Raw genomic sequence first — 26935 nt, 5'->3', positions numbered from 1 at the left:
GAAAACTGGAGACAGCTTTGCAGTCACGCAGAGCTTCAGTAGCGCCATGTCATAGAACCATAGATGTGGGAATGACATGATGAGAATTGTTGACTTACCTTGGAATTGATATTAATACAAGGGGAGAAAAAAAACATTGTCTAGCATGTGAAGTTTTTTTTTTTTCTTTAAGCAGATAACTGCAGTGAATCTGCATGTGTTCTGGTGGGTTAATAGTGATATATTTCTACTGTCCATCTAGCCCTCCTTTGCATAATTATATTCCCCCCTCCCAAATGAGGAGAGAAAACCTATGAAATCTATCACGATGTCACCTACTAGTATGAAACAGAAATCTAGATAAGAGTGGCTGGAAGGAACTGCAGCTGTGGCAGATTTGTCTTTTGGGTGCAACCACACTAAAATAGGGTGAGAGAAGAAAAGCAAAGGAAAAGAAAACAAAAATGATCTTGGAATACATCAAAGATACAGCAGAGAAACACAGAATAGAAATAAATACTTTAAAAAAAAATTAAGATCAAATGCCAAGCCTAGTTTTTACCACAAAGCACCAAGCTGATTTTTCATAAAATAAAAGAAGTCCCTGAATTGAGAAATATGTGTGTCTCTTAGATTGGATTGTGCAGTGAACAGTATCAAGAACTAAGCAATAATAAATCATCAGGCTGTATGTCAGAGTGAGCGCTACAAGATAAACCCCTGTTGGAATTGTCATGAAGGTGACCTTATGAGCAGCTACAGAAATACTAAAAAATAAAATAATAAAATGTTTCGATGTTCTCTTTAAAACTCCAAGGTAAATCTATTCATGCTTTGTCTTTCGCTATATTTGCTATTTTAATTTGCTGTTTATTAAATGAAATATTGCTCTATCTGGGGAACGCTGCATGATAAAATTATTGAAGATGCTGCTGGTGCAAAGCTATTTGTAGCAAATGAAATCCTGCTGTGTGCAATTCAGAACATCATATTGAACAGTCCAGATAGGAGCATCTGTGGATAGCTCTTAAGACTTGAGACTTGCCTTAGTTAGCTTGCTTGTTTTTATCCTGTGTTATTGATCTGGACTTCATCATATGTGTGGGGAATGGCTTTTCAGATGCTGGAAACATATTTGGAGGCAGGTCAAGTGGATTGAATAGAGGCGTAAAATCTGCTGATTCCTAGAAGATGTCAACACATGACAGAAAGAGTCTGGAGAGTGGGAGACCTCTTAAACTGGTATTGACATTGCCCAGAAATTTGCAGCATAAAAGGGGGAAGAGTGTTCTGTCTCATAAACAAAGCTTGCACTATCAGCAATGCCTTTGTGAGCTTTGACAAATAACATGCTATCCTTGCATGTGCTCTGAAAGGTGCAGTCAGTGTTAGTTTTTGAACACTGCAGTTAAGGCTAGAGGATAAATAATGCTACAAGTACAGAATGTTTTACTCATTGCATATGTCAAAACTGTAAAAAAAAAAAAAAACTCCCCATGCTGCTAGGATAAAACATCATCCAGATTGATTCAATACCCTCTGGACTATGCTGAAAAAGAAATGTTAAAAAAAGGAGTATTTTGGCTACAGAGATGAACCAGGAATACTGAGCAATACCCTATTCTCTGCTACAGGCCGTGGGTGTGACCTTGGGCAAATCATTTATCTCCCTCTACCTCAGTCACTCATCTATGATAAAATAGAAGCAGTAGTTACTTCTCCGGTAGGGGTTTGGATGCATACGATAAATGGACAAACCTGGGTAGTAGAGTTACCACGGGACACACCGAAGAGGATGTTTCAGATGCCGAAGTGGTTCACATTCACTTAGGAGAGCCTGGTTCTGTGCAGACCAAATCTGGGTATTTCTGCACTTGTGCCATGCTGGATCTATAAACTGGATAAGCTCTGTATGGTTTAATTGATCATTGACTGCAGTATTTTAGCATCTCCAGGGTTGCTTAGAGGCTTGATTAATATTTAAAAAGCTCTTTGAGATCCTGGGATGGAAAGCTTTTATTGAAATAGAAAGAACTTATTGCTACCACTGCTCGAAGATATTGTTTCCCAGGTTTGTTTTGATATAGTCTGCAACTAGAATGTCTTATCAGTAGTCTTGCATTATTGTAGGAGAGACTACAGTCTAAACCCATGTAGTGTGATTTTTTTCATTCTTATATTCAATAAAAATGGTTACATGTCAAAAATATAATCAGGACAACACAAACTTTGTAGTTGTAATATAGATGCTGCTAAGAATGCTCTTGCACAAAGGGGTAGTTAGTATATACAGGCAGGATCCCGAGTGAAGTCTATGCGACTGCAATCCATAGTGCGCCACATCCGAGGTAACATCGTTGCATTGTCAAAGACCGTTGATTCAACACCTTCCGTGGATTCCTCTGTTCACCTATCCAAAATGCCTTATTAAATAGCTATCATGAAGTAGGTTGCATGAATCCTACTGTACGCATTTTCAGAGGATTCAAAAGATAAGTCAGGTGTTCGGCAGGAACCGAGGAATTCTAAGTATTTGTCACATCCTGTGCATTTCTTCTAAGAATGAAGTATTCTTGCAGCATTTGAATACATGACTTAAACAGTGGATTTGTTGGTATGAATCAATGCAACTGAGACTTAGCAGACTTTGCAAATATACTTAATATATTATGAGATTTTCCATTTGAACAGTAAATGACTGACAATTCTTTGCAAGTGAAATGCTCTTTTCTTCAGCCCAGTTGCAGAGTAGACAGGACTTCTGCAGGACTTCTCCCCCAATAATGCCATTGGTCTCACTGCTAATAAATAATGTCAGGTATTTTATTTTTTTCCTGTCTCCTAAACCACAAAAGAGGAGTGTGCATATTTGAGCTCAGTAAGATGAGTTCTCAGGAGCAATTCACTTTGCACTAGACCCACAGAAAATGATTAGAGCAGCACAGTTATCCATTGAGCCAGCTGTCTGTTACTCTTTACTTCTTTTTTGTCTTACTTTTTTTTTTTTTTTTTTTTTTTTTTTTTTTTTTTTTTCCTTCCCTGTAGTGGTAACTAAATGGAATCAAGCTACTAATTGATTTAGATTATTGCAGCTAATTGCTGAGACCTTAGGTGCAGAGACTACCTAAGTGATGTGCTAAGAAGCTTTCTACAACATAAGGGTACACAAGAAAACAGTTCTGAAAAGGTACACACAAAACCAGTTCCAGAGTCTTCTGCAAAAATACCATTTCTCCCTGGCTTGTACACCCATATTCCTTCCCCATGGAGACTATGATGTGCATAAGGTGAGGGAACAGCGTTTCCCATCTGGTTTGTATCCTGTTCTGGAGTCAGGAGGTGAAGGAAGCATTGAGTTGGACTGAGGAACTGTGAAGCACTCTTAGGTCCTGCAATGATATCACAGCCAGACATCTACAAGTGATAATGCAATCCAGTTTTTGGATAGTCGAGCTGGAATTATTCCTGAACTCAGAAGTTCCAAAGTGAAAGCACATTTTCCAAATTAAGGAAGGCAGAAGTTTGCAAAAGTCCCTTCAAGGCAAGGAAAGACCATAAATGTATTTCATAACAAATCTGCATAGTCAATTTTTTGTTGCTGGGAGGTGTTATCATAAAGAAATTGTGTGTGCAGTGGAATCTTGTATGTTTGTCCATTTCTCTTGGCTGCAGACCCGCCCTGGCTGACTAGGAGCAACTGTGCTTCCCCAGCAGCATGAACTGCAGGGGCCTGTGGTGGTTTCAGTCCACCTCCCAGCCCCATTCTGTCTTTCCTGGCAGGTTTTTGTTGATCTCTATCAGAGAGGTCTGTTAAAGACCTCTGCTGAGGGAAACTCACAGCCTGCCCTGAGCAATGCTGCCCTATTTTAATGCTGCACTGCCTGTACTGCTGGTGTGCTTTTTCTAGGTCTAACTCGACTATTTCTTGCTGCATTAGCTGAGTATGTTTTGTTCTATTGTCAAGGACATGAGACATATATTATTCCTTTCCTTTCTGAACCATGTTTTTACACAGGAATGTCTTTTAAGTACTTTCAACCCCTCTCAGGTATCTCTTCTTTAGTATCAAAACACCAGAATTTCTTTTTTAACTGGTCACATTTTGGAGTTTGCTCTTTGACCAAGTGAGCTCTGCTATGGCTTCCTGTTTGCCTACATCTTTCTGAGCAAATGGCAACAGCATACCTGCTGGGAGAATGGAAGGGTTTTAGGATCATCTTTCCAGACCTGACTTTTTAAGTTCCTGTTTAATGACTGCCTTTTCTGGAGCAGTATGTTAATGCGAATTCATCTGCAGCTGAGAAGTAATTTTAACCTCCCACTATGGTTTGGAATAGGACTTAGCTTCTCTTAACTAACTGGTAGTAGGTCATTTTGAACTGCTTCTGTTTTCCAGTAGACTTGTGGTCCTTCCAAATTTCCTGTCATCTGGGGGTGAAAGCAATATACCCTGTGACCATGCTGTTAAAGAAAATATTGAGCTTAGCAACATTCAAGACAAATCCTTCACAGAACCCAAACAGTGATTTGACTAAGGATGGAAAACTACAGAAATAATTGCTCTTTCAGCATGATGATCTGAAAAGTTTTGTACCTAACCTGTGGTTAGGTACCATTTGGTGCAGTTCCATTCATGCCATATTTTTCTCACACTCTAATAAATTATCATATAAGATCATATGGCAAACCTTATTACATTCAAGATATAATGTTAACTGCTCCACCCTTATCTACAAAGCCCATTACCTGATTAACAAATAAACAATGTTTTCTTGGCAAGACTACTTCCTGACAGAATCATTTTTGGTTGTAACCCATTTTCTTATTATCTTGCAGGCACCTATGTTTGAATATTTAATTCCAGATTTTTTTTTTTTTTTTTTTTTTTCCAGGAAATAAAGCTGACTACTGAGTAATTTTCCAAATCCTTTACAAAGACTGGAAAGCATAATAAAAATCTAGTCCTTTATTCTACTGCAAGTCTATCGATTAATATCCAAAGCTAACCAATAGTGTCTCTGAGATCACTTCTAACAGAGGTTTAAGCCTCCTAGGATACTCTTAACTTGCCTAAGTATTCCAGAGAAGAAACAAATTCAGTGGTAGATTGGTTTCTCATGTGGCTATACACTTTCCTTTTCCTTTTCCTTTTCCTTTTCCTTTTCCTTTTCCTTTTCCTTTTCCTTTTCCTTTTCCTTTTCCTTTTCCTTTTCCTTTTCCTTTTCCTTTTCCTTTTCCTTTTCCTTTTTTTTTCCTTTTTTTTTTTTTTTAAATTAGTGTTTGTAGTCTTGGGTCCAGCTGTTAGTCAGTCCATCTGGATGAGCTTTGATCAGACTAATAAGTCTTTCTAAATCTTTTCCACTTCCTATTTATAAAGGTGCTCAACTTTATTCTTATGTTTCTTCTAAGGCCGGGGCTAGTAACCACTGTTGATGTACTAACATGTTAATGTACTAATATGTTAGACTAAGCCAAGAAGTTACTGTCTAGTAATATTCTAGAGGCAGTATACAGATCAAAAATCTCTTTGCTGCTGTCAGGGAAATGATGGGAGTTGACCCAATAGTAGATTTTTCAGCCTTCCCAAATTGGTCTTTTCCTTACCACAGACAGGCAGAAAAGGCATTGTGCTGGACAGCGATTTTTCTGGAAAATACATTACTATGGCTCTGCCAGAATCAGACTTGGAGTTTTAGGAACTGAGCACAGCTGGCTTGCTATTGTAACTCATGCCTGACTTTAGTGCTATCAGACATTCCCTTCCTCACAACTTACTTTTCTGATTTTTTCAGTGAATTTTATCTTCAGAAAAACAATGCAGGGATCTGCCTGGCACTGGATGCCACTAACAGTACCTTCTCTGTATTTTAATAACTTTCTTCTGCTATCTCTCTGCCAATAGCTGAGCATCTCCTGATCTATTTCTATTCACTTGGTATAAACATAGTAATGATGCCCATGTATCTTCTTAGTCAAGAGCATTATATACCTTTTACATATATAGAAAACAAATTTTCCAGAAAGGCAGTGATAAGGGTCGTTTTGTGCTGTATGCTATTTAATCTTCCCAGTGTCAGCTCTGACCCTTGCCGAGGAATTGAAAAGATGTAAAACAGCAAAAAGTAATTTACCTTCCATTGTTTAGTCCATTCAGCTTTCAGAATCAGATTTAAATGGTTTGCATTAATTACTGTGAAACCTCATGAGACTTGAAGATCTATCTTTATGGGGTTGGAAAAGATAGAGGCTGTCTCAGCAGAATAAGGGTAGATTTTTTTTATTGGTCTTTTGGTTAAAAATCTTTTCTGTTAAAAATTATAAATAAGTAAAACTTTTTTTTTTTTCCCATTCAGCAAAAAATTGTGTTAACTTGCACTGAAAAAAATGAGAAACACGATACAAGTTTTAGCCTAAGTCTGTTGAGCTTGGAAAGGACTAGTAGTTAAAATACAGAATTTCTATGTGTGTGTCTGCATAGACCAGTTTTTATTTCCAGAGCAGAAGTCATAGACAGAATATTGATTTTTGTTTCTAAGCAATACTCAATATGTTTTCATGTAGCTCCATATTTTGGGAAAGTTTTCTGAGGACTAATGAAACTGGCAAGTGTTTAGGCATTGGCAAAGTGATTACATTTTAAATGAAATGGACTTTCGGTGACGTACTACTGAAAGTTAGTGGAGACAACTGGCAAATTGAGGGTGGGAGAAGATCAATACACAGAATCTACGGGACTTTGGATCTGTTATCCGAATTATTGATTGAGTGGAGAATTAAAGCAGAGATGCAGTGAGTTTAATTCTGCTGTGTGACAGGTGGAAAATGGGTACATTAATTAGGGAGCCCCAGCAGGAACGTTCTCAGCAGGACTTGTGGTTGCTCCAGGGAATCCTTTAGTAATTGTGCCTCGTTTTGTAGTGGGTTTGATGATGTCATTCTTAAGTCTCAATTTTCTGTGCACTGTATTTTTTAATCTTTAAACATTCTGACTTGTAGAGCCAGGCAATAATTCTGTATAGTGAACGTAAGCAGGGAATGCAAGCAGAAGACTTTTGGATATTATAGGGTGGTTCTGTCAGACTCCATTGTCCAAAAATAATGTTTTTTGGTAAAAGCAACCTGTTACCATTTGCTGTGCTTAACAAGCATCAGGCAATCTCTTCTGTAAGTCCATTATATTGCATTTCAGAGTTGTCTGGCTGTCCCTCTCATGTGGCACTCGAGTGGTCACTTATAAAACCTTTGGTCCTCTCTTTATTGTTTTCTTAAACTGAAATAAATATAACTTGACTTAAAATAGCCTGTTACATTCAGGTGAGGCAAAATATAGCAGCCTACATGAATGACAAGAGGTTACATGAAAGGGAAGTGGTGGAACAAGTGCACCCCACTACCCAGATGTACCTCACAGCCACACATCTGTGATCGCTCTCTTCCCTGATACAGATTCTGTAGAGTTTTTGGCATGAAGTGTGCCATTGGGGTCTGTATCAAGTGCTGTGCTCTAAGTTGTGCCTTTTCATCGTAGAAGGAAGCATCCTGTCCAGTACCAACTACTGATGGTTTCCAACAGATCGGAGGCAAGCTGCCAATGAGGCTATGGCTTAGGGAGAATTTGGTCCTAACTGTGACAAGAAATGCAAACAAAAATGAAATTAACACCTAAAGTTGTCATGTAATACAAGACTGTCAAAACCAATTCTAAACCCATCAACCTCTACATTCATTTGGACTATTTCGAGCACTTTGTGGATATTTTTCCCTTGACTACATTCCTGGTTTCAGTCAGCAAGATTGGTGTCCCAGTTAGGAGACAGGGAGAGGTAAACATAGAGACCTTTGAAGTAAATTACTCCCCTGATTTATTTCTGTCTCGCCTCTACAGGAGGTAATGTTGCTGTTATTTTTCATCATGATGTTTGAAACATTAAAGTCTTAAAGTAGGCATTTAGTTCCCTATTTTCAAAATGTTTGCTCACAGGGGACTGGGGGTTCATGTTTGCTGCCTGAACAAGCTAGTCTTCTTTCATTAGGTTCAAAAAGTGAGGGAGGCAAAATTCCCCACCATTCTTGGTGCAATGCTCAAGTGAGGTGTCCCACCAGCCATGCCTAATGCACGCACTTTATTTTTGATACAGAAAGAGTGGGCTGTCCAGGGCCAAAGGTGCTTTCAGGATCTGTAGCTCTGGACTTGCTGCTCTGAAGCTGTGAAAGCCATGGCAGCTGCAGCTCAGACCAGGTCTCTTGAGGTTCATGGACTCTCCTGTGCGAAGCAGGCATTCAAAGCTGGCAAGTCTGACTTGTCCTAGAGCCTGGTACTCTGGAAATATTATGCTACAGCTTTTCAAATTGACCTGGACAACCTCCGTTGGGGTTGATGTCCCCACACAGTACAGCTCCTGCAAGGTCACACCTGCTAGCAGTGCCAGGGCTTGTGTCTCCAGCCCAGCCAGCCTGCAGGGCTGCCAGGCTTCCTCCTGCAACATGAGGCATGTGAAAGTCCTGGGGGACCTCTGCTTAACCCCCAGCCTGGCCCCAAAGCAGAGAGTATGAATGATGTGCTTAGGAAGGCAACCTTCTGCAGATATGAGCTGCAACTGTGGGCCTGGAGTCCTCTGAAGTGCTTCCAGTCTGTAATTACAGTGCTGCATTTTCATACAGTTCATTTCACCTTGTACTTTAGACTTTGGGGCCAAGCAAAGAAGAAGATGGCTCAGGACTCTCTAGAAGCCCAGGCAACCTGTCCCAAAGCAGAAGGCTATGAAAGTACTGAGAAGACAAATCCTGAACAGGAAGAAAAGGTGTTCTTGTCCCTTTCGTGCTGATTGTCTGGGGATGATTCCCAGCTAAGCTGGGAAATGTCGTGTTTCAGTCCTTTCAAAATGCATTTTTCTGGGAATGTCTCAAATCTTCATTTCAGCCCTATTTAGAACAAAACCTTAAAAGACATATTTTTTGCCAGTTGTTCTTTCTTTACTTTGGCCAGCTCTATTAATTGTAACAAATGATGCGTAGCACTGCAGTATATGCAGGTAGCTACCATATGCTGTCTCAATGGAAACCACTCCGGTGTGTCTCTGCTATTTCAAGTACATAAACAGCGTGTTCTTACAGACTTATAATAGGTGCAGGTGATCTTTAAGAAAAGCTTTGAGTGTGGTTATAAATATAAAATGCTGAGTGGAGATAATAATTGTTTCAAACCTTTGAAAGACAGGCGCAAACAAACTTAGTATAAGCAATATTTCTAAGCAAAATATCTGGAGAAGTGGCCATGCAAGTATGTAGAGAATGGTTAGAGCTAAAGCCCATTGTCAAATAGTCCTGTTCATCCAGCATAATATATTCCTAGCAGTGCTTGCTGTCTACTACAACACAGGTTGGTATTTATTGCATTAAAATGGTGAATATACTTTCATTTTGCTCATTTGCAATCAACTAATGTGAATGATCATCTGAGTTCACACATGGCTAAGTTATTTAGCTCATGGGCCAAAGTACAGCAAAAGTCAGCAAAAAATTTGGTTTCTGTAACTTCTTAGGGTTTTCCTGTGTGTCTACAAAAATGGGCCAAATATGTACTTTCAGTACAAGCAATTAACTGTTTCAAATTAGCTGTTTTAAGAAGGCTTACTGCATCCGCAGTTGCCCCTGGAGTGATGTGATCATGATAAAGTGATATGATCTTGTCCTACAAAATCTCAACTTTTCTGTGTCCAATTAGGTAATGTGGCATTGTGGTCTGATTAGTGGCACTACCCATGTTGATTTAAATGGTTTGGGTCAGAAATTACTGTCCCTTTGGAACAGGGTTTTTTTCCTCCATGCTTTATAGTTTCAGGTAACGTGGTTTTGTGTATGAATCTTATTAAGCGGAGAGTAACACCGAATTGTATTATATGTGACCCAAGTGCAAAGGTTCAAATCAGATTTCTCTTAAACATTGCATTTGTGATTATGTTCATGATTATACAGTCTTTTAATAAAATGAAATGATTTGGATATGCCATATTCAAAGCAAAGGTCAAATAATTAATTCACACATCAGTCTACTTTCTCTCACAGCTTTCTAAAATTTCCCTGAGTTTGGTACATTTCTCTTTAATTCAAGGTAATCTGTACACTTGTGAAATGGTATTCATGATGTCTGAATTCTTGAATCCTATAATAGAGATTATTTTCCAGATTGTATGCACTCTACAGTACATAATTTGGCCATGGGTCTACAGCTAAATTTATAGTCTTTATGTGCTGATTCTTCTTTGTGGTATACATGTTGTAATGAATGAACCTCAGGACATGTGGTAACTATTAAAACTTTGCATATAAATTATCCAGAGTCTTTGTTAAAGTTTCGATTATGCAGTCAGCTGAAAATCCCTGTCCTAGGGATCAGTAAAGAACAAGTAGAAAATTGACATGATTAAATTCGAAAAGTCCGTGGCTGATAAATGAAGATAAGGAGTCAAAGAACAATGGATCCAACAGTTAGCTCTCTGCTACAATATAAAGCATCTATTTGAGGCCCCTTATTTAAACAGAAGGGCAATTTAATCTTTAGGTAACCAACAAACTACAGCAATAAATCCAAGTCCAAACAGAAGTGTGCTTGTCACAGTGGATGATTAGGGCCATCATGAACAGGGCCCCAAAGCACTGTGGTATTAGGCATGATATATAAATAATAATGTAATATATTGTAGCCGGGGCTATTAGATAAGTTTTTATTAGGAGAAAAAATGACTTCCTTTAAGCAATGTGACTGTAAGAAGTAGAGAGATCATGTGGTCTTCAGTGATCTGTTCTGCTCTGAATATTGTCAACATAAGGAAATAATTTTATAGAGATTTGTGGATCCAAATAGTGTTGAGGATCCTTCTTAAAGCTGGTTGCCTGTGTAGTTCACTGTTCATTAACAGTTTAAATAGCAAAAATAAAACATAATCAAACAAACAAACCCCCAAAACAGCAACAACAAAAAACCTAACCTCAAACTAAAGTATGCAAAGAATTCACTGCCTTTTGACCATTTTACTTCTCTAGATGAATACTCTCAATTGTCACTTGAAAAACCTCCGGTGCAGCCTGCTCTGTGATTACAAACACATTCTGCTGTCAGGGAACTAGCAGCTTTCAGCATCTAAGCAAGGGCTTGTATCAACAGAGCAAGTGCACATTCTCATGTTATTCTGATGGTATTTTTATTTCTTCTGTGTTGGGTATTATATCACTCTCTTTCCTCCTACTCTTCCTAATAGCATCCTGGTAGTGTCTGTACATTTCTGCAATTGCCTATCCATGGTTACTGTCTTTATGATGGTTAAAATCCTTACAGAAGCTTATTCATAATAACCCACTTGAGCTGTTCCTGATAGGTGGCATCAAGGTCTTCTGTTCTCCTACTGCATTTTTTTTTTTATTACCTTAGATGAGATGCATATAAAATTTCAAAGGCATTTCTTTGCCTTGTATTAAAACTCAATGAAAATATTCCCTTCTGGTCCATTGCCCATGTTAGTATGAGTGGACACAATTCCACCAATGAAAATTGAAGGCTTTGTCTCTAATGCTTCAGCATTAAACTTTCTCTATCTGGAAAGGTGCTGTCTTCAGCTAAGTGTTCACCAACCATTAGTTTTTCTAATACATTAGGCATAGTTTGGGGAAGGCCTGGATTACTTCCCTTTCATGTTCTGTTGCTGCATATTCATTTGGTAATTTTCTCTGCAGAAATCATGACCCAAAGGGACTTCACTTAAAACCTAGCTTAATGGGAACCTATGTATCAGTAGAATCGTTGTCCAGTACCATAAATGTATCTTCTCCTCCTTCCTTTCCTCCACCCATTTATTTGTTTGATTTTGCTGCCTTTCCACTGTGTGTAATTTTCAGGAGAGAACTTTTATTTATAAGTGCAAAAATAACACTTCCAGTATTTTGCAGGAGCTGAGGATGAAAAGGAACTTTCTCATAAGACTTTTTTTTTTTTTTTTTATTGCCTGGCTTGTTCTGAAATTTCACAGCCTGAGATGAAGTAAATCTATAAGCAATAACATTTGGTAAAACACAAGGGTATGATGCCAAACCCTTCCTTGCTTGCAGCTACTTATATCCAATGCAAAGGAAGATATTTTAGTTCAGGAGTACCAGCTTTAAATTAACCTATGTTTTTAATGTATGTTTTTTGTTATGGTACTTGATCAGTGTAACATTTGTATTATTGCTAAAATAACCTGCCAGTTTGGTTTTATGTGAAAAGAAGTTAATGATCTTAGTATCCAAGCAAAATTGAAACCAAAGAAGCAATTGTGAGCTTAGTGTGCTGTAAGGCTCCCCTTGGCTCTGAAATGAGAAGTACGAGAGACATGCTGCCTCTTGTCTCTCTTCCTTGCTAGTGCATTCGAGTTCTCAGAGGAACGCTTATGTAACTGATAACTAAAATCAAGTGAACAGGACGACAACTAGGAACAGAGTGAGTGGAGGCAAAGCAGAAATTTCTGCTTTTTCACGCAGACACTGAAGCACCAAGCTTGAGATGGGGTCACGTGTTTTAGCAAAGGCAGCTACAGCTAGCAAACCAGTAGGCATCTTCTCAAGAGAGGGCAGTGAGCCTTGCTGATAAAATAGGCAGGTATTATCCCACACTTAAATGATTGCTATGTGCATGATGATGATATTGTTTACCATTGTAGTTATCCATGGCCATGTTTATTTTAGGTGGAATAATGTCTGTTTAAATGCATTTAGAATGATTTTAGTTTTGATTGCTACAACCCTGTGAAATTGATCTTACCTGCAGTTAGTAACATGACTCAGAGGATCTGACCTGGTGGAGAATTCTCTAAGAAAATTGATAATCATTGTTTCCATCTAGCAAAGATGTCTTTATGAAACCTGTACATTGTAAGATCTAAACTAAAGTGAAAAGGTTGCTGGTATAGCTGTAGAGGCAGGCCCTCCTGGTGGACACATAACCCATAATATAGTTAGAAAGGTCTCAGTTGTACCAGTGTAAGCCAGAGCTATACCAGAGTTTTAACTTCCTCAAAAATGTAAAAAATAAAAATCATGAACATAACTGATGTTATGTGATACAGCACGGTTACAAGTATCTATCCTAGACTTGGTCTTAGGGAAGATTCAGGCTGCATCCCTGGCTGGAGGTAAATTGCAGTGGAAATAGAAATTCCTCTTTGTTTTTCTCAGAAGATTGACCTCAGTGCTTCCTGGCACTTGTGCTGTCCATACCAGGTCTGCTCTTCCTTACCTCTGCTTCTTACTCTTTGCCTCCTTCATTTTCTCTCAAATGTATGTCAAGTGAAGTGTCCAGTAGGGGGAATAAAGGTGTCAGAAGTTGGTCTGAAAAATTCCCCAATCATATCTTGATTCCACTCCTCTCAGTCCACTACTGCAAATCCTAATAATCTTTGCTGATGCTGGGGAAGAACAGAATCTGACCCTACTTCTTAATCCCTCCCTTATCAGCATTTCCCTCCTTCTCGGTCATGTAGAGAACTCAGCTGGAAATCTCTGCATCACTTATTTTTTCTTAAATTTATGGTGATATCAGTGGTTTGTTTCTTCACTTCTTTGTCATGTATATCCTATCAAATCTGGGCTGAAAGTCTGAAATATCTATCTTCCCAGCCTCCTTTCCAGCTTTAGAAGGCCAACAGTGGGTAGATTTCCAGGGATTAAGAAAGTAACTTAGAAACCCGTCATCATTCAGTCTCTGTTCTGCTGCATGCACCATGATCATGGGCAAATAACTTGGACACTTGGTGGCATTTCTCATCTCCAAGGGGTACAGATGTGTTAAACAGACTCTGAGGCTGCAGGATGGTGAAAATATAAGGTGCAGTGAAGATAGGAGGTTCAAGGGGTATTATGAAAAAAATATCAGAGCTTTGCAATGCATCTGCAGTCAGCAAGAAACAGTTAATACATTTCCTCAATCCTGACATGATGAACTTTAGAGTGTTATCTTTGGACAGTGACATATCCAGATTTTTTTTTTTTTCCTCTAACACTTTAGCTTTATAATACAGCCTGGGTGAAAAATCAAGAAACTGCAGAGTTTATGAGGAAAAGTAAACAATGCTTGGTAATTACTTGGATTAACGTTGCTCTTACAGGCATGACTTTTCTTGTGTACAGGATTTTTAAAAAAAGCAGAAGTCACAACATGTACTGATCATCCATGCAATTAAAGAGTATTCTGTGCCATGAGATAGACTTTCCTTTGTGATATTTTTATATAGCTGGAGTTAATGCTGAATATAATCTACATCCAATCAATGGTATTGTGCATCATCAGATGAAAAACATATTCAACATAACTGCTGTTAGTTCCTGTTTAAAGCCCTAATCAGAGTCTATGCCAACATGTAATCACATTGCAGAATAAATTGTTGTAATATAAAGTATGTGGAATAGATACTAAGACATGCTAAAAGACTGCTTTCCATCTCCAGAAATAATTGCTGAGAGGTTTCCTTGGAAATGCCTCAAACCACATGACCAAGCAACTATAACAGTTATTGCAGAGAGCGTGCAGGGTAAGAATCTGTCCAGCATAGGAGCCAATAAATGCGGGGAGGGAGAAGGTGGTCATGAGTTTGGTATTGTGTAATTCCCTTCTGTGCACGGGCCACACCAAGGTCCAGGTACCACTGATATCACTATAAATTTAAGAAAGACTAAATGACACAGAGATTTCCAGCTGCGTTCTCTACAAGTACATAAATGGCGTGACTGTAAGAGCATTTTCCATGCAGTTAATGATGCCTTTTAGCACTGCCTTGAGCATGAATAGTTTATCCAGGAAACCTACCTGGTCAGAAATACCCCTTTGATGCAGTCCTCTCCTTGCATCCCTCTTGTTCTGCACAGATATGTGCTGGTGGTGTTGCCAGTTTTGTATTAAGCAGCTACCCTTGGCTCAGCGCGCTGCTCCATGTGCTTCCCCAGAGCCCTGTCCTGTAAGTGGGAGCTAAACAGCAGAGCAGCCTTTTTATGACATTTTTTTCCCCTCCAGACCAGCTTCTGGATTGCCCAGACAGGTGTACAAGAATCTCCCTGTCTTCACATTCCCTTCTGGTTGAAGGTTTGCTAGTGTCACAACTTTCTCTTTACCATGCAGCCCTGCTAGCCTCAGAGGGGCAGATAGTACATCTTTGCTAGCAGCTCCTATGGCACTGCTGGGGAAAGAGAGGAGTTTTGTTCTAGCGCACAGCTTTGTGAGCTGCAGTGACAGCTGCAGGACAAGGGCGTGATTTGCAAAAGCACTGAGTTAATTTTGTGTTCCTAATGCGTTCTCTTTCTCTTATGTCTCTCCTAAATCTCTGTTGTTCCAAAAGCTCATTCTGGTGGGACCTTTGTAACAACCCAGAGGGCATTAAGCCTTGGAGGGAGCCGAGACAATGAGTGCCACATACTGTTTCTTAAGACCTGGCAGTTCATATATGCAAACATCTGCGTCCAGCATTTGAAGTGTTTGTGAATGATGCTGCTAAGTAGAACTATTATGTGGTATTTCTTTGGCAATTTTCTTCTTACAGTTGTTGGTACGTAATGGCCAGGGCTTCAGCACTCAGCAAGCACTGGGGTGGGTCTTTGCTGGGCAGCCCTGCCACAACCCTGTGTCTCCCAGCGCATGGGAGCTGGTTCAAGTACGTGGTTCCTCCCCAAATGCCCGGCCTCTGCTCAGTCCAAGAGGCTGCCAGGCCTGAAGGCTGGCTCTGCTGGGGGCCTGGCAGGCCTTACCAAGCCAGGACTGTTACCACCCACAGAGGAGTCTGTGGAGGATCTTTTACTCACCTACTTCTAGTCCTTTCTTATCATGTTCTGGTTGGCTCGTCTCTCCAAAATTGGAGATGTATGGATCTGTCTTGCTTTTCCCTAAAAGTCTCTGCACTGCTTTAGAGAGAGCTATCAAGCATGTCCAGTGACTGTCATTCTCCCTTGTCTCCTGGAGCCTCTGGACCCATCTAATTAAGATGCTGTGTTTTGCTCTTGGTGTGTGCACACAGAGCACTCAACACACAAAAAAATCTGTCTTCTCTTCACAGCTTCTCTCCTGTTTGGACAAAATGAAAATCAAACGATGCAGTATAAACATGAGGGTTACAAAAGTCTTTGAATGTTGTGCCTATGGAAAATGTAGGCCAGCAACAGAATTATGATTTAAGCATTCTCCCCACCGTGAATCTGCTATTGCACTGTTTTTAATAAAATAATTTGCAGCCGCTCCCAATCAGTTGTGTCAGCAGATTTAGTTCATCTTTGAGGCCCAGCAGGGATGACAGTCTATTTGTTATTAGAGTAATAAATAAACAAGGAACTTGTCAGAGGCAAAACTGGTATGTGTGCCTTTGTAAGATAAATGCTGCCTTTGAATAGACAAATATTTACGGTCTTACAGACCAAAATTGTCATCCTAGCTAAAGGCCTTGTATTGTGAAATTAAAGGAAAAAATGGTGATTTCTGGATCTTTCCAGTGAAGGCAAAGATAGCTCTACCTAATGAAAATGTATCAAGAGATTTTATGATAACAGGCAGGCCATTTTAGTGAAACCATGGCCCTGTAACCCTTTGTCTTCACAAAGAGAAATTTATGTTGGGTTTTTATGTCAACATGTTGTGGGTATAGCAAATATTAAAAAAAATTAACATCACCTCCAACTTTATGTCCCTGAGTGCACTACATACATGCTCTGAGGCTTGTGGCAAGAGGTTTTCTGAAATGCTTTAGAGGAATTAGGGGAAAGGATATACAGAAAATCAATGCTGTTCCTGACATGAGTGCTGGGGAGTCTGAAAATCTTCAGAGGAGAATGCAGGTGCTTGGTTTGTTTATTCCAGCCTGCCCAATATAACGTTGTATGTTTTGGGAGTAACTGTATTCTATACAGAACTGGAAAGATATGCTAAATTTTAAAGTTCGTTAGATGGCAAGCAGTCTCATACAACTATTCTTCTGTTGTTGTAAGCCAGTCACTGCATCAACTGACAGAAGGAAGTATGGAGTTGAGGGGTCAAAACAAGACTGACAAGGCTCTTAAGAATGAAAAGATGCGAAGCGTGAAAGCAAAAGGATGCCAGCTGTTATCAACTTTTAGGAGTTAAAGTTCCTGCATTTCATTAAAAACTAGGGAGGAAATAAAAGATTCATTGAAATAAAGTGAAAATTCTCCTGTTCCTGAAAAGATTCCCAGGAGTCCTCAGAAACTCCCAAGAGGAATTAATGCCTCTCAGCTCAGGAGGTATGGTACACTTAATTCAGTCTTATACAGAACACAAGTTGTGTGTGGAGTGCTCCATGTGGTCTTCAGACCCATCAAATCCCTGTGTTTATTTGCTTGAGTAAAATGCAATGACCATGGACAGAAACAGAGAATTTTGGACATTTCCAATATTAAGAGTAGCCACAGCTCCCAGTTCCTTGATACTGGCACTGCTTTTAATGGGAAACAGGAGTCTGAATGATAAATGGCATCAGGAGCCATGAATGGTACTGCTTTTTGGCATGAGTTATGTCAGACAGGAGATGTTGAGGGATGAAGTGATACCAGGACTGCCTCTCCTCGTATTTTTGACATAAGGAATCTGTAGCTCTCGCCAGCAAGTTTCTTTAGAAAATTCTAATATGATTCTCTTAACTCATGCCACCTCTTATGATCTTCATGCTATAATTATATATTCAAAAAATGTTCAGAGGGAAATCACAGCTGGGGATTGACTTTAAGTTACTTTGTGAGCTGAATCAAATCTCATTTAGAAGCAGATAAGACTTATTGGGGACTATCTCAGTGTTTCTCTTCAGGCAAAATTTTGATTTGTGTCCTGTGTTGTTACGGTGTGATGACAGTCTGTGTCTAAGTTCAATTCTGATCTCACTTGCCTTAATTTGTCAGTCTTCTGTGACTATAGAATTTACCTTGTTTATACCTATGTAAGTGAAATGAGAATCATTTTGCATTTCACAGGAACTACAATGCAGAACTTACTGCTCTTACTTTAGTGGTATTATTATAAGCTGGATCCATCTTTTGGTGCTGTCATTATCATAGAGTTTATTATGATCTAGAAGCTAAATAGTCTAAGCAGCAATAAGAAGCAAATTAAAAACCCCAGAGCAGTATGATTTCATTCTTCTTCACTGTGCTCTAACTGTAATGTAAAACTTGCCTTTTTTTTTTTTTAAAGGAAAATAAAATTTGCTCTTCCGTCACCTTGTTTCTCTTTTAAGAGACTACCTCATAGCCCAATTCACCAAAAATAATTTCCTAAGCCCATTCCCTGTGCTGTATCCTGATGTACACTCAATTTGCTGAGATCATTTTTTCTGACTGTCATTCAGTGAGCCACACTACAACTGTGCTTGTGCCCCACATGGGACACAGAGAAGCAAGATTAACCACCATCTAATTTCTACTTTTGTCATAAATGTTGCCCATAACACATGGCAGACAAAGTGTGCTCTCTGAGGAGTTTGACACAGCCACTGTCTGGCAGTCTGGGTGGTAGAGAATATATTATTTATCATACTCAATGGGATGAGGCGGGCACTGAAGCTACTTATTGGAGCAGCTGTGAACCCCCAATCTCCTTAATTTTCAAAACAGGTAATTAACTGGAAAGTCATTTATAATAACTACTGACATCTCCAGAAATCACGGAATGGGTTGTTAACTTTGCAGCTTTATTGTACTGATATTTTTGTTGACAGTTAGTACTGAAGTCTGTCAGAAAATTGCATATTCTTTGTACTGAAGGAGAAATATATTTTAACATTTCTGACATGTCGATATTAACCTTGAACAACAGAAGAAATGATTGGAAGCTGGATGATTCGGAGGACAGAGCAGTAGGACATTCTTGTCTGTGCTTGTTTTTAACCACTGTGTGAAAAGAAGTGACCCAAAATCTGAACAACGAGCATTTCATGTAGCAAGAGTTTTGCCACTTACTGTGCTTGGATGCTGGATTGAATCCTAAAATAACAATATGCATCGATGTAAAGGCTGACGCATCAGTGAGGGCAGTGTACCAGTGGGTGTGAGACTGCTGCAAACAAAAATCTGCTTTGTTTCACCCTAGCTTAAGCAAAGGGCCAAGGGTTCAGGCAACTGGGAAGAATGAATTGGTTCTAACAGGGCTGTCAGCCCGGATAAGCAATCAGATATTTAAAGCGGTAATGTTATGAGTACATGTATCAAAACTGACTAGTAAATGGAGTCACTTGTGGCATCTAGGTGCAGTGATAACAGTCTGGCAAATGCACTAGACAGATTAGATGCATCAGATAGGTGTCCTTACTTTACACTCTATTTGCCTACGATAAAACCTTCCATCTTCAGATGACTGTCAGGGAGTCTTAGGCTGAATTTTCTGCTCCTTTCAAGCAGGTTCTTTAGGGTGAAAGACAGCTGATTTTAGCAAATGTTTCTGTTGAACATTTCTGAGCTGTGAGTTGTCTTTATTATAGTTTGATTCTTGTGAACAGAAAGCAGAATTCAGCGGAAACCTGTTCCTTGCTAAGTGAGTATCATTTGTCAAAATATACTTGATACTAATGAACTAACCCCTGAATATGTGGTAGTAAGCAGCATCATAGACTATCTATCAGGACATGTTTTTCTTAAGTACTTGGAATATTGTACTGGAGTTTGGCTTCACCTTAGAAAATTACTGTCAGTGGTTGTTAGACAACAAGGGAATTTTTCTGTAACCTCACAAATCAAGGATCTAAGACCCTCATAATAGTAACAGCACCTTGTTGGAACGAGTGGTAACGAAGTATGGGGCAGAATTTGCCAGGATTTTCAAAAGCACTGGGCAATGAACAATTCTGTAACCACTGACATGTAATTTCTTTTTTAGAGGGAACAGAGATAGACAAAAGGGGGGCAGGAGGAGGTTCCTTGAAAAATCCATCCTGATGCATAAGACATAGGTACAAAGCACACATGTTGAGATGACGTCCTTTCAGCAGTATTCCCCGAATGCTATTTTTTTGTGTCTTAATTCAAAAAGTGCCAAGATTAAAAAAGAAGGATGGAAATAGTCAAACAGGGAAAAGAAATGCATAAGTTGCATGAAAAGTCTATCCAAAAACTTGAATTTCTGAGGCAGATTCTCCTGTTGACTACCCCCATTCTTCATACTGACAAAATACTGTTCCCTGGAATTGCCAGCTCATTTGTGAAGGCTATGAACATGGGATGGACAGCAGAATTCAACTCTGAGATTCTATTTACTAAATTAAATTTTGTTTCTGTGTTTTTACGTTTGCCTAATTTAATTGGATTTTGTCTGTTGTAGTGGGAAGCACATCTTCCTTCTTTGCTGAACATAAAATTAGCTTTCATTGGTGATTTGGGTTTGTTTGGATCTATATAAGCTTTTCCTCTAAATGAGTTTGTTCTTTCTAAAGCAAATATCACTCTCATATTTTGGAGGTGCAGAAAATTTGTAATCTTGTTTCTTCGTTTTCCTTATTATGTTGTGTTAATTTATGTATACATTAACATGTATTTGCATGATTTATTCATTTAAAGCTGTACATGTTTATTTGAAAAGAAGCTCAAAGAGCTTTATCACAAAAATGCTAAATTCAACACCATTGACAGAGCGTGTGTTTTTGGACTTTAGCCACAAGAATAAAAAATAGGTCTATCATTTTGTTTGATTAAGAAAAAACTTTCTGAAGCAACATTTTCTCTTGTTTTAGTGACTGAAGGTGAACTTCTGCAAGCACTATGAGGACTGGGAGATACTCTTTATTTCAAAGGCCCTGCTGTATATGACATTGTTTGGAGTACTTTCTTCCAGTCCTTGTGTAAGTCCATGTAGAGTAGGCAACAGTAGATCAGGGTGGAGGTAATGATTGTAAAGTATAAGCAACCACTAACTGTTGTAAAAAGAGATTTACCAAATTCATCTGCAGCAAAGGAAGAAAATACATTTTTCCTCTAAAATTTGATAAAAAATTAACATAATTTTCACCAGTAGAAAGTAAACTCAACATGCTCATATGCAAATATACCAGGAATCCCCTTCCATTAACTACAACAATGAAATCCATTTTATTGAGAAAAAGAAAGTAGACATTCAGAAAATTTTCGGACAGTGCTGATCCTTTTTCAGCCTTGAGCAAGATAGGCCAGAGCTAAGTCAAAGCAAAGCATTAACTCTTCCTGGAATCACTCCTGGGATCCAATCTTCACTACACTGCCGAGCTCTGACCTTGATCCCACAATCAAGCAATCTTCGAGGTGCAGCATTCAGTGCCATCAAGAGAAAGCAGTCCTGTGGCCTCATATCACCACGTCAGCACAGGAAGAGTACAATGCAATAGGCTTGTATTTGTAGCATAAGAAAAGGCCATATGTCCACTTCCATACAATACAACATTGTCTTGGATTTTTTATTATGGATATTGTAATTTCTTTAGTTAAAATCAAAATTAGAGAGACAGTGGTGCATCCTTCTTATTCTTTTGTTTATATAGTTCCTGCTGCTCTAATAGTTGGATATTTTCAATTCCTTTTGCCAAAAAAGATGAAATCACCACTTCAGCCTCTTGTTTTGAATAGTTGAAAATGATGAAATTAAACTAAAAAAATAAAAAACACATAGAGAAGCTGAGTGGAAAATTGAAAAATCTGTAGCAGTGCATGGTACTGTGTAAAATAATTGCCATTAATTCTTGTTTGGAGCAGGAAATAAGTGATTTTCAGTTGATGTTACGTAGAAAATGACAATTGCTATTAAATGGGTACAATTGTACAGAAGTAGTCAATGTAAAGTATAGGGCATGGAAAATTTTTCTATTAAGGGAAATTTTTCATTAAGTGCCTTGATATTCAGCATATGGACCATTTATCCACAGCCATCTCACATTCTCTGATAGGTCATCTCAACCTGATTAAAGAGCACCATTAAGGCACTCCAGCACTTTACAAGTGTATTAACGTGCTCTCACTGAGGAAGAGTCCCTCAGGCTCTCAGTTAATTGTAGTCCATGCCCACTTTCAAGTCCCACTCAGTGTCCACACTGTAAATCTTCATGCTTGTGCTAAAGAGGCTGCCTTAGCTCCAGAACTCACTGGAGGAGAGGTGAGGAAGAGCCTGACCTTGTTTTCTCTGGCAACATGGGACTAAATTCTTCACCATGTCACCAGAGAGGCTGACCTTGGAGACAACTCAGCTTCAGGGCTGGACTGAAACCGTCAGCCCTGTGGCACAGGTTCACCTGCTCCTTCCATAGCGTAACAGTTCCTGACTTGCTCTTTTGCCTACAGTGTAGACAGGAGAAGTTCAGAGTTTTCACCTTGTGCCAGTGGGCATTACAAGCTGTGCTTCACCTGTCAATACAGATAAAGCCCAGTCAGGACTTCTAAACCGAAAATACCATCTCATTTCAGTTTGCTTGTAAGTGTTCTCTGAGATACCATCTCTTCATGTAAAGCTAATATAGGCCTTTGCTGAGAAGAAAGAGCATTTAAAATCTTTACAGATTTTCCTTTCAAGCCACAGTGCATCTCTGACCACCCATTTTTCCAGGTAAGCATTATATGAGAGGCTTTAAAATCCTCAGGCTTGCAGAAACCAACAGAACTAGACTGGAGCAGCAGCATGGGGCTGTCTACTTTGGAGACGTTTCCCTGATAGATAGCTCATGGTGTTTCCTGCAGAGCTGTGCTCCAGTAGAGTCCTCATCACATTTGGTGATGCAGAGTGGGCAAGAAATTCAGTAAGTTGGTAACCAGACTGAGTGTGGAGAGTGCACACACAATGGATACCCCAGCAACTCTACGGCTGAACAATATTTCTGATGCCCTTTGACTTGGGAAAGAAGAACTTGCTCCTACAACTGTCTGAAGATCCCCTCCTCTCCAAATCCAGTCATCTCTGCTTTACCTTGAGGTCAGGATTCAGTCCTGAATAATTTCAAACAGGAAGAGAGCGTTTTTTGCTCAAGCAATCCAATTTTAAGCTGCTCAGTCTGCAGTTCTTTTCACACATACCCACTCTTCACATGCTCTTGATGATCTGCAAATAAACAAACAAAAAAATCAACAGCCACCAGTTGTGAGTTGGCCAGCCCACTCTGTTGGATTGCACTGGAATTGTGTAGGCACAGGGATATTAAAAGAACTGTCTTGAAAAGGTTTTGTGTATAAGGCTGAACCTAGTACAGAAAACGTATGTGATTGTTGTCACGCAGAACTGGATTACACAGCTAGCTTAGACAGGAATAACAGAGCCTTTTAAAAATTCACTTCAGTCTCATTTACTTTATTCTGTGAATCAGAGAGATCCAAGGCCGAATAATGAAAATGGGAAGGAATTCCCCTAGTCCTGTGATGAGCATGAGACAGCTCAAATTCCCATCACTGCACAGAACTCCTTAAAGACCCGGAAGCAAAACACAGACCTGTAATCTGAGTGTTTAAAATACAAGGCACTAATTAGAGGTCAGATCTCAATTTCTTATGCAGTCTTGGCTTACGCTTGTTGCCTTTGGAAATCTTGGCTTCTACTTGCAGCATTGTGATGGGAGGTTCAGCAAAAGCTCCAGCACAGATGTTAATGCGTGGAGGTGAATTCAGATTGCACTTGGACTGGGATCAGAATTCGAACTTCTTAAAGCTAAGGATCCAGCACTCTGGGTTTTTAGCATTCTTTGCTCATGAAACTAATATTGTTGGAAAGTGACTTCTCTGGATAAGCATCCAAATCAATATGTATACATATGTTGTAGAAAACATGAAAGGTAGGTTATTGAAAGTGCTCCAAAGGCAAGGTGATAATATATCAGTTGAATTTCAGAATTGCCTAGTCACCCTCTTCTGATTGATTTCCAGTGAGCTTTTTGAATTTCATGAATCATTAGCTTACTTGTTCAAGTTCCTAAAAACTTTAAAAACCAGACCCTACTTGAGTTGGAAGTATCACCCATCTGCATTTGGCCTAAATTTGTAAGTCAGATCTTTCTGATCAGACTGTAAGTCAGATATATTTGTAGAGCATTTGTAACAACTCTGGAGCTGGTGACAATGCAAGTGAGGGTGAAACTGAAAACAGAGCTTAGCGAGTGGTCTCTGCTGCATGGGTCTCGTGTGGTCCTGGCTTGGGTCAAGGCCAGGATTGGGAATTCAGGTACAAATTCTGATCAAGAGCAGCATGTGTGTGTGTGTTTGTGTGTCTCTTTGGGAGTGGGGTCAGAATTACAGTCTGACAGAAAGTCACTCAAGAAGGCAGGTGCTTGTTACGTTTTGAGCAGGGCAGAAATTCTGAGAAATAATCTTGTGATATTTCTGCTTTCCAACTGCTCCTTTCATGTATGCAGTAGAAGACCAGGCAGCTTCTGATTTTATTGGAGGCCATTCACCCATCCCTAGGAGTTGTTGCCTATTAATTTGAGTGTAGCTAAGATAACTAGCAGACTAAAAACTGTGCTTTCTTTTCTATTTAATTTTCTCTGCATTTTCCTGTGGTGCAGTATCACTGTAATTCACATATGAATGTTGGTTTGAATGGTGTTATTGTTGCAAAAAAGTTTAATAGGAGCCCGAGGGTGTATAATATTATTGAAATGAAAGTTTTTTTGAAACTCATATTTCAGAGCTCATTAACTTACACAGTTCTGTGGGGGGTAAGGATCAGTAAATGAACAGCAATTATCTATAATCTGCTGTACATGTGCTGGTGTCTTCCTTAGCCTCATATCTAGGTCTGTATCTAGATAGATAACCCTTTATATATTCATACAGATGGTACAGATGGAGAATTTATCTTTCCAACCCACTGTTTAACACTACCAAAAGACAAGGTCAAAAGATTACTGCACATGCAATCTTTGACTTGAACTCAAAGTCAAGCCAGAACCAAGAGTCTCAAAGCTTGAGAGCAGGGCTGCACGGGTAACCTTAACTCTGCCCTGCAGTGAACCTGCAGCACGGCCGGCGTGCTCTGCTGAATCGCAAGCTCCGTGTCTGCTGACCTTCAGCCAGGAGTTAGTCAGTTTAAGCCCACAACAACATTTAACGGTGGCAGCACAGACCTTAGCACGGCTTGTGAAACCCATCCCAGGAGCCAAGCGGGTTGTCGGGCTGTATTGAACCACACGCTGCCAAGGTTTCACTGTCAGCAGGATTCACGTCATGTAATATAGAGCTGTTTCAGGACTATAGCACGTGTCACTCTCCAGCTGCTGTCCAAAGTTTGCCAGTTGTGGTAAAATGGATTCTTCCTTAGCAGCTAGTTTGAAAGAGTTACTAAAGAGTCAGGCAAAGCACGTTTTATAATATGTTAGGCCTACAACATGGTCAAATCAAAGCCAGTGTTGGCTTCAATTCTTAATAACACTTTTATTTAGATAAAGCTATTTTTCAGTTCAGATTTCATCTTTTTTTGTTGATCAGTTTGGTTCCAAATCTGTTTAATTTCTTTTTTTTCTAGATCCATATATGCATTTTGCTTTGCCTTTTCTTAGGAGTTGAATCATTTCTGCTGAAATTTCCATAAACAGTAACCTTTAAGTAAAGACAAACCTTGGAAAAAAACAGCCCCAAAGAGGAAAATTTGAGAAAACGGTGGCTGAAAATAGGGGGTGAGATGAGAACTTTTTCTGCTCTGATCCAAGAATAGCAGCTCAATTCAGTTCTGACTTGTGATGGCCTAGATATCAGTGACGGGTGCAGTACAAGAACCTGGTGAATATTGCAAATAGACATTGGAAGCCACATGGACACAACAGACTGTGCCTGTCAAACCCAAGAGTGAATTACCCTCAAGTAGTTTGCGATATTACTGTAGCTCTGGGGTATGGGCAAGCCTGTCTCTGAGAGTCTTCCTGATTGTAGGTTCCATGTTATAATTTAGTATATAAAACTGTCCCTCAGATTCACTGCCTTTATATTTTTCTTTTCCTGGGCCTTTTATTGCAATTTTGTTTTTAGGATTTCAAGGGCTATCTGCAGCTCTGGCCCTACAGCTCTGCCACTCTGTGCATTTCCTCTGCTATGCCTCACCTCTCTTGCTATTCTGTTCTCCCATAAGACCTTCCCCTCCACTGCAGTTCTGCTTCCTTAACCAAAATCTCTTCCTCTGATGTTTTGCTCTTCTTGCTCCCTTGGAATTCATCATCTTCATGTCCTACAGGACCTCTGCTCCCGTCGTTTTACCCTGGAGGTTTTCTTGCCCCCTCTCCAACTCCTGGAAGGATTAGGAAGCACTGTCTGCAAGAATGCCTTCCATCTGCAAGTTTCAGCAGTATATGCCCAAGGCAACTTGGAAGGGATTGGTTTTTATTTTAAAACATTATTTGGGAGTAATAAAAATTCCCGATTAAGTTTTTCAAATAAAAAAAAAATAAGACTTGTTAAAGGGATAACCCTGGGGTTTCACTATTTCTCTTTTTTTAACATACAGTATTTCACAGTGAAGATGTTATTCCTGTTCAAATGTCACGTCCCCTGAACAGGTAATTCCATCCACTCCTACGGGCACCTGCAGTGCACAGCACAGACCACTTGCACTGCTCTGCCTCATACGAACCACCGTGAGGGGTGGGAAAGGAAAAAGCAAGCCTGATTTCTGAGATCAGGCTGGAATTTCTTCCTTTAGTTGGCATCCTGGTGGTAATGTTCATAAACGGTCTCTGCGGTTTTCTGATGGCACTGGAACTGGGACAATCTGTTTATGCCCTTGGAGGGTACAAGGGCTGCCAGAATTTGCTCACTTCAGTATACTGCTGCGTGCAGTATTGCTGTATAAAGAAGTGGTACTCAACACGCTGGTAGCTATGTGTGTCCTATATCAACAACAAACGGAACTAGTCCCTCTCTTTTTCTTCTTTACTCTTTGCCCACTTCAGATTTTCTTTCTCTCTCTCTCTCTCTCTTTTTTTTTTTTTTTTCCCCTTCCCTTTTTCTCATTTTCAAC

At 39.5% G+C, this 26935-nt stretch overlaps 1 protein-coding gene across 6 annotated transcripts in view; it reads left to right on the top strand.

Annotated features, from left to right (window-relative positions):
- The window catches only part of LOC311440270 (uncharacterized protein), a 145118-nt gene that overhangs the window by 42030 nt on the left and 76153 nt on the right, over positions 1 to 26935 (top strand). For 3 of the 6 annotated variants that reach the window (XR_014695295.1, XM_084526933.1, XM_084526934.1), the window contains one exon: positions 8663 to 10312. The exons of 1 other annotated variant lie outside the window; for it this stretch is intronic. Coding sequence is in view for 4 of the 5 variants with exons in the window: in XM_084526933.1 (XP_084383059.1) it covers positions 8663 to 8804 (142 nt within the window). In the remaining variant the exon portion in view is untranslated. Of the gene's footprint in view, positions 1 to 7507; positions 7640 to 8662; positions 10313 to 20714; positions 21307 to 26935 lie in introns of those variants that run through there. 2 more of the 6 variants (XM_084526938.1, XM_084526935.1) reach the window with 2 other exon arrangements.

Source organism: Aythya ferina, assembly GCF_964211825.1.
Source record: "Aythya ferina genome assembly, chromosome: 8".
NCBI lineage: Eukaryota > Metazoa > Chordata > Aves > Anseriformes > Anatidae > Aythya > Aythya ferina.
Note: the sequence above shows the minus strand (reverse complement) of the source record. Positions and strands in the feature narration are given on the sequence as shown.